This window comes from Micropterus dolomieu, unplaced genomic scaffold, assembly GCF_021292245.1.
Source record: "Micropterus dolomieu isolate WLL.071019.BEF.003 ecotype Adirondacks unplaced genomic scaffold, ASM2129224v1 contig_14046, whole genome shotgun sequence".
Lineage (NCBI taxonomy): Eukaryota > Metazoa > Chordata > Actinopteri > Centrarchiformes > Centrarchidae > Micropterus > Micropterus dolomieu.
Window position 1 is genome coordinate 2,406 of NW_025743032.1, and position 8,529 is coordinate 10,934.

Sequence of the window (8,529 nt, forward strand, 5' to 3'; positions counted from 1 at the left end):
CAAATCAAATACTGCCATCTGCTGGTTCCCTAGTAAATCACATTAAGCCTGTGGCAAAGAACCTTGGTGTTTGGTTTGATAGTAATTTAAATTTAAATATTTATGCAGACTGTCCAGAACTCAGCTGCCAGGCTTTTAACCAGAACAAAGAAATATGACCACATTACTCCTATTTTAGCTTCATTACACTGGCTCCCAGTATGTTTTAGAATTGACTTTAAAATTCTATTGATCACTTTTAAAGCTCTTCACGGCTTCTCGCCTTGTTATATTTCTGACTTTTTCGTTTTTATGGATTTAGGTTTTGGAAAGAGAATAAATCATACTTCTCCTTTCAACCTCTCTGGGTAGCAACTGTAACTATTACAAGTGCCGCAGGAACAGCGTTTGACCATATCTTGAAAAGATACGGTAGAAGAAAGCTAGAAAATGACTCCTTTTGCATTAGAGTCAATGGAGCGCAGCCATAAAAGTGTTGGACCTCAGTTAGAGCCAGTCATATACTGCGCTGTGATTGAAATATAATATAGCTTCTGTATGCTGTTCCGTATGCCTTTAGTAGGAAATAAGACAAAACACTTGTGATGTGTTTTATTTCCACTTCACGTTTTTTCACGCAGTTCATCAGAGCTTGATGAATACCATTTGCATTTTGCATTTTCATCACTATTATCACTATCTCCATAAAAGTCAAGTAAGCACCACACTCCATCAGACACAGAAGAATATCTCACGCACACTGGAAACATTTTTCAATTTCCCTTGTTTGAGGCGTCGGTGGCAACCGAGTAAAATTCAGGCTCACCTTCAGTATATTGCGCAGTCTTTGGTCCTAAGACATTCATTGTGATCATCTCAGATTTCGTTCTTCCCAAGTGCAAATCCTTCACAACATTTGAGTCATGAAACAAGGCACCATTTGCAACATAAAGTACAGTAGTAGTGCAGTACTGTACTACAACTGTACTTTATGCCGTAGGCTTTTGTTGAGGCAACGCTGACGGGCTTAACCCACGTCTTTTTTTATTTCCCATTGTTGGGAGGCAAAATAGCAGTTTTTTGTTTATATTTAAAGAACAGTAGTTATTATTTCAAGACTTCCCATATCTTTGGTTACAGTTCTGATTCACTGATTTTGATGGACAGTGACTGGTCAACCTCACCATAGTGGCTGTGGATGATTACAGATGTCGGTGACCATTGTCAAGTGTAGTGATCAGCACTGCTGCTGTTGCTGTTGTATCAGTCAGTGGTTAGGTTAGCGTAGTAGTAAATAAACGGGACAAGAGGTCACGTATGTGACAAATCAATTAGGCCTAATATAAGGTGGCAACCCTATCTCTACCCCGCTGCACTTCCTTGTTCCGGTGAACAACAGTAGAAAGAGAGAGAGAGCGCTACTTACTGGTGTCCCAAATTAATCTTCCCTAGCTCCCAAGGCCCCTAAAGGCATTCCGATTACACTAGTAAAGATTTTTTGTTACTAGTCATTCATTATTGACTGGTAAACTGGTTTATTGATAGTTACATTTTAATTGTTAGTAGTAACTAATGGAATAGTGACTACAGTAAAAAAAATAAGCACTAATATCTAAATAAGTGTTAAGTTGTGCTGTGTTTAAACTAGCAATCTGCATGTGATACTACTTCATTCTAACCACTGTTACTTGATGTCAATTAAAATGCCTATACACCCTCAGTTATTTACTTCTATTATTTACTATTCATGCGGCCTCAGAAATATTTCAACCACACTACTGATCATGTAGTAAACTGAAGAGCTGCATCTCTTTCTAAGATTTAAAGACAGAGTGCAACTATTAAAGACAGAGAAACCTCTTTTAGGATAGTGCAGGTAACAGGATGTGTAAAGCAGGAACTGACATGCAAGGTTAGATTGGTTTTTGAAAGTGTTTAATTAATCACAAGCACAATCTATAGAACTGATTAACTGCTTATAGACATATTAACAGGGTATCTGCACACTTTTCAAAATCAAACAGGACAGGTAAGGATTTTTCATCATCTATACACAGCGCTCCCTCTCATACTCTTGTGTATCTACACAGGCGCTCCCTCTCATACTCTTGTGTATCTACACAGGCGCTCCCTCTCTATGAATTTAAGTTGTGTTTTTAAACATATTAAAATAAACTTATTAAATCCAAAGAACAAATGATTTTATATTTATATAAGTAATGTTAAATCCTGTGGGTCGATGTGATTTCTCATGAGTGTAGACATCATCTCACATTTAAGACCTTTCAAAATTGAAACTAATACTTTTAAAACACATTTTAGGAACCTAATATTAAAAAATCAAACTCAAGACCTTTGAGAACATTCAGAATCTATGGATACCTGGATTACACAGAAAGCATGTTAAGAATATGATGGAGCTTTAATATAGCCTGCATGCTGAGCAGTATGAAAAATTTAGTACCATTTAGTAATCACTTTAACACACTATCACACACTGCAGCATTTAAAAGCAGTTCACCTGTGACCTGACTTCTGTTTAGTTTTATTGCTATACAGGACTCCTGCACAAAATACATACAGATTATCAAGTGCATTTGTTTTACACACACAAACACACACACACGCACACACACACACACACACACACACACACACAAATTTTCTCATATGACAGTAACATGTTTCTAAAATATATTTTTACATAATTATAACTTATTATGTAGTGTTGGCATTATGGATATGCAAAAACAATGCTTCCAGAAGCAGCTGCTGATGTTTAACTGGGTTGAGGGCTCTTCAGGGGTCGTGTGCACTTTACATACAGCAGGACTATGTGTAGATCAGCGAGGGTAAGAGTAGAAAGTGGCTTTGGAATTATATTTGACTGATAGTCCTGTCTAAGTCAATTTGTCATTGTGACGCCACCCCCGAGTAAACAAGTTCACTGATCTGTGTAAGGCAACTTACATTGTCTAACTGATTTGATTGGCAAAGTAAGCCAAATCTAGAGCCATTTTGCATCTACTTTGTAGACATGTTGTTGGTTGTGATGAATACTTGATGAATACAAATACAAATACAAATGTAGCCAAGTGCAACTATGTGAACTTTTACAGTACATCAGATATAAAATCTCTTCTATATCTTCTCTATGTGCTCTTGGTAGGAATTACATATAAATGTTTTTGTCAAAAACAGCAGTGATCTATTGAGAATTGTTAAAAGCAGTTACTACTACAGTACAGTTAAAACTATACATCCAGCATACATCATGTAATACTAATAAATCTTTTTGATGGTGTGTATTACATAGTGTTGTTGTGAGCAAAATAAAACGTTAAAAATATAGCTTATGGCTTAGTTTTTCAAAAGAACAAGCCTGATTCTTCTTCCATGTTACATTATACTTAATATCTAACCATGATACATTTAACTTGTTATAGCTGTGGTGGAGAAAAGAAAAAAAAGAAACTGTTGGTTTGATTGGTTGGTTGTCATTCTGTCTGCAGAGATCATCAGGGGTTGGAGTAGGAGTGAGTTGCACCAGATGCACTAGATGACATGTTGTAACCATCTGAAAAACAGAAACAAAACAAAGTGTCATATGATGCTAAAACAAGACTAAGAGTCTATGCTAGCGCCTCTGTGTGGCTGTGCATTGGCAAAGCGGTGCTTTGAGCTAAACGGTAAGTCAGCATGGTAACATGCTCACAATGATCATGTTAATACGCTGATGTTTATGCTACATTCACGCAGTGTCAGGAGAATGGAAAGGATAGGACAAGCTCTCATTATTAGATCAGACACAAACAAAATTTCTTTTAAATTATTTGTAATAATGTTAACATTGGATTTCATTTGGATGTAACTGCCTGTGATTGCGGCTTTGCAGCCATTTTGCCTCTGGGTTGTTATATATCATAGCATTAACTGTTAATATTAAGCACAGTCATGATCTCAGTTAAGTGTGCATGCAAGATTTGCTAATTAGTACTAGTCATACGGCACAGCTGTATGACTAGCTGTGTCACTAATATGGCAGATATTTAACTGAAGAATTAGACAAAGACTATTTTTGTTATACTATGTTGAAGTTCACATAATGAATCTTTAGTTGACAATTCTGCCACATTTGAATCCATGCCATAATAATATGGGCTGCTCTAATAGCACATCAAGGACCTCCAACAAGTGAATGTGGTGTTGAATACTCTGGACTGAATATTAGAGAAGAGCCATTTAGTCAGTGAACACAGTGACATCTGGTGGCTTGTAAAACTTATAGCAGCTCTCCAACACTGAGGCTGAAGCACCACCACACCTCACTGATTAGTTTTAGTCTCATATGTGTGAAATAAAAGTCCAACAATCCAGTGAGTTATTATTAAACCTGTATACTTTTGTTATGGTTCAAAAAGCCTAGATTTTGCTGACACGATCATCAATGTACCTTTTTGTGTAGTTTAGTCCAAGTGCCACGGTGGGCTCGCCTTTTTAACTTCATTGTCACAATGTGATATGTTTGGAGAGTGATTTAATTAATTACATTAGCCTTTTACTTTTATTACATTATTTTCTTGGTTTCAGATTAAATATTTCAGGCATATTTCTCTATTACTCTCTTCTCTTCTTATTTCATTTCAAAGTGCAAAAACAAAACACATTCCCTGTCCCAGACCAAGACAGGACGCTGGGGCAAAAAAATTTGTTGTTTGGTGTGTTGTACTGTACAGTACACTAAGGAATAAAAAATGTGTAAAAGTTTTCACTTGTTGTTTCTTTTGTTGTGTTCGTCACGTTAAATGGTTTTTGAGCGGGAGAATCACAAGTAACATTATTTACCATTTTTTGTAGTATTGTTTTGAATTTATCTCACCAGTGTGTAAGACTGTGTTGTTGTGTGTATGTGTTTTTGAGGGCTTGCGTGTCGTGTCTGAGGGCAAAGTTTGTTTTTTCAGCAAGATTGAAGCCAGCAGCTCAGATGCCAATGGAACAGTTACTGCTCCACCAAATGACCCAGCACATTGCCGCCCAGTAATAACAGACTTATGAGGACTGAGTTAGGGTGCAGGGGTCCATTCAAACCAGCACTGGATTTTTCTAGAAGAGGTTACCATTCAGACTTATTATAGACTGTAAGACAGACTGTTAAAGGATGTTGGATTGTGGTGTCAGGTGAGGCTGTGCAGCAATGGCAAATTGTTTACTTGGCTCATGAGTCAGGTAGGAGAGCCCATAGCATAATTTTGCTTAGGACCCCTGGAAGGTCAGGACTCTGTTTGGTTCTGTTTGGTCATCAGTCACAGGTTATTCTTAATTTGACGCAGTATATTAAACTAGCGTCCTTCACAAGGCTGAAACAAGCTTCGGACCTTAGGTATCATCTGCTTATCTATCTATCTAACCACAGCCAATAAAAATTAGGCAAGTAATTTTACCAATTCACTGCTGCTCTGACTCACAGCTGTGTATTCACAAACCTGAAATAACACATGTTCATGGTTCACTTGCTGATGCTGCATTGTCAACTAGTAAATGTTGAGATATTTTACTTGATAAGTGAAAACTAGACCTGTGTGGCATATATGAAAAGTCAGGGAATCACTGAAGTCATTATTATTCATCCTCTAGGAAACATGACTGTCTGTACAAAATGTTATGGCAATTTGTCCTGTAGTGGTTGAGATATTTCAAACTAGACCAAAGTACTGGACCAACATAACATACAACATAACTAACATTAGCCGCTAGCTTTCTCTTTCTTTTCTTAATTGTTGTTATACCTCTTCCTCTCCTCCAGTTCCGGAAAAAGCTAAAAAAACTTGATGAGTTTCCAGCACTGGTGCTCTATAACAAGAAAGAAAAAACATTAATCACTACAAGGTTTAAATCTGCAAGCAGAAAAATGTATTAATTTACAAAACTGTCCTTACCCTTGTTCCACCTCCGGAAGCTTGTGACCCTATTGTTAATTCTGACCGCACCTGAAATGTTCATTCACAAAAATTAACACACTGCTTTAAAACTCAAACAAGTTTGTTTCACTGAGTCAACAAGTATGATGTTGATGTTGATGATTAAGTTTTTCAGTGTCAGAAGATGATGTGGGCCGGACAAATCTAATCTAGCACAACATTGAAACAGGGAATGCACAGCCCATTAGGATGAGACCTCCCCTTACTCGGGCTGAACAGCCTCAGAGAGACTTTATCTGCCCCCTCAGGAGCGAGGGACCTTGAGAAGTAGGGGTAGTATAACAGACTGGGTGACTAGATGGTGTTAATTGTTAAGTCAGAATGTCACTAGTTAGACTGCTATAGTCCACTAAGGCAGAAAGGGCTGTTTACCATAATCACTGTGTTTTCCAATGTTCCAGGATGTCAGTGAATGTGCTATGTGCTTAGGAGCCTGTCAATCAATTATGTTCGCACCTGTGATTGTCAGAGAGTTAAGGAGGATGGTTGTTATTGTTCTAAGAGCGAAAGAGCAAAACCAGCTATCATCAAGTAGCTTGTTATTGAGGGGCTCTACAATATTTATATGAATGAATAAGTCTACCAGAATACATATTCCTGTTTGTGCACAGATTCCCTGTCAAACAGACACATTTATTGAATAAAAAATATTAGGTCGGGAGATGAGACTTTGACAAGTTTTTAGGCCCTCGTGCCCACCCCCCAATTTTTTTCAAGTCATTAGATGGTAGGAGTAATTATAATAGCAGCAATAATAATATATTTGATCAATATATTAATGTATTCAGGCAATTCAGTATTCATTTGCTTGGCTGTGTGAAGCTGAAGGTTATTTTGCATGTAAAACAAAAAATACTTAAACAATTCATTTTAATGGCCCTCTCCTTGGTGTAGTATATTCAAAATATATGTGCCCTTTTTTTCCACATGAGCCCCTGCCCCCCAGAATGACATGTGCGCATCCCTGAGTAGATGCATTTAGTGAGCAGTTAGAAGCACTGTGTTGGCTAATCAAATATGTGCAAACACACGTTTCTGGTAGATTAATTTCTAACATGAAAACTGTATTTCCACTATTTACTTTTAATTGTCAAGACAGAGGATGCTTTCTGTGTCTTATTCAAACTGAATTTTAGGAATCAATTGTATCTTTCATACTCTTACCTGTTAAAATGCAGTGCTTTTTTCAACACCAGCTAACTCATTTTTTTGGTTGCAATATTCAATGTATCTATAAACCATTTCCTGTTTTTTTCTTTCATTATTCACTGTTTTTGGAGTTTCATCATGTCTGCTGCTTGGTAGCAGGTATATGACACATTAGCAATGCGATATTAAAGAATTAACAAATTTGAACTCTACTTTAAAGTGGAGTTTCTGTTAAAGTAAGTGAGCAATTGATTAAAAATTTTCATATTGAGATACACACCTTTTTGTCCAACAGAGTTCCAAACACCAAGATGAAGAAACCCTTAAAAGAAAGACAGTAGCATCAGCCAAGAAAACAAACTCACTATTCAGAATCTGTAGAAAAAATTAGGTACCAAAGGATACAATAATATATAGATCAGTATTATTAATTAATGTATTTGTACCTGTAGTGAATTGAAGAATGCAAATGAAATATTGATTGCTCTATTGTTTGGGTCGGCGAGGATTCCGGCTCCCAGACCCCACGTTAATCCAAAAAATGGTGTGAGGACAGCCAAACTCCTAGCGATAACCACCAAAACATGCCTCTCAGCTGCTTGTGCAGAGTCTCCTACCCTTCTTCTCAACATTTTGTAAATCACAACAAGCAGGATTAACAGGTTTATCACCACTATTGTCAGTGCAGGGATCACAAATGCCAGTAGAGCTTTGGATTTATCCCAGTTGAGCCAGCAGACCCCAGTGTCTCGGATGTACGCATTTTGGGGTGCAGTTACAGCTATAGTTATGACAGCGATGATGAGAGGGCCCCCGTAGCCTAGAGAGAATCCAATAGCCAACATAGATGTTTTAGACAAACCCCCGTCGAAGACACTGACTGTGCGGTAGAACAACAGCAGAGCTGAGGCTAACATCCAGAAGAACAGGGCAAGGTAGAAAAAATGGATAAAAAATGTAGCCGCAGTGCATGCTGATTGGTTTACTGTCTTTGCATCTGAGATGGCGGCCCCAATAATGAACCAGATGTCAGCAATCAGGAGAGACACAGCGATGTTAACAATGGAAACATGACGCAAGTAAGATGTGGTGTTCCTTCTTATTTTTCTCCAGACGATAGCTTCAATAATGAGGCATATGACCAAGGAAGCCATAGATATGCCAACTCCAATGTAGGTAATGTAATCCAACACAATGTCAAATATGGTGTAGGGTGACATAAGGATAGAGAATGAGGTCAGGTGGTTGCAGTTGCAGGTGACGTTGGTGTTGTTAGATACCAACACGCAGCCCCCATTGTCCCATCCCCCGAGACCACTGAAGAGGCTGAAGTTCCAGAAAACACACTGAGCGTTCCCCAGAGTATTGTTTATAATATCAAATGTGAACGAAACATTATCGACGGTACCACTGGACTGAACAA

General features: G+C 37.8%; 1 protein-coding gene across 1 annotated transcript; it reads right to left on the reverse strand.

Moving 5' to 3' along the window:
- Positions 1-2,562: 2,562 nt before the first annotated feature.
- Positions 2,563-8,524, reverse strand: LOC123966704 (adhesion G protein-coupled receptor F5-like; the record flags this gene model as incomplete). Its single annotated transcript, XM_046042835.1, has 5 exons — positions 2,563-3,556; positions 5,766-5,829; positions 5,916-5,966; positions 7,387-7,428; positions 7,553-8,524. Coding segments are annotated over 5 exons (1,188 nt in total), but the record flags the coding sequence as incomplete, so codon positions are not given.
- Positions 8,525-8,529: the final 5 nt, after the last annotated feature.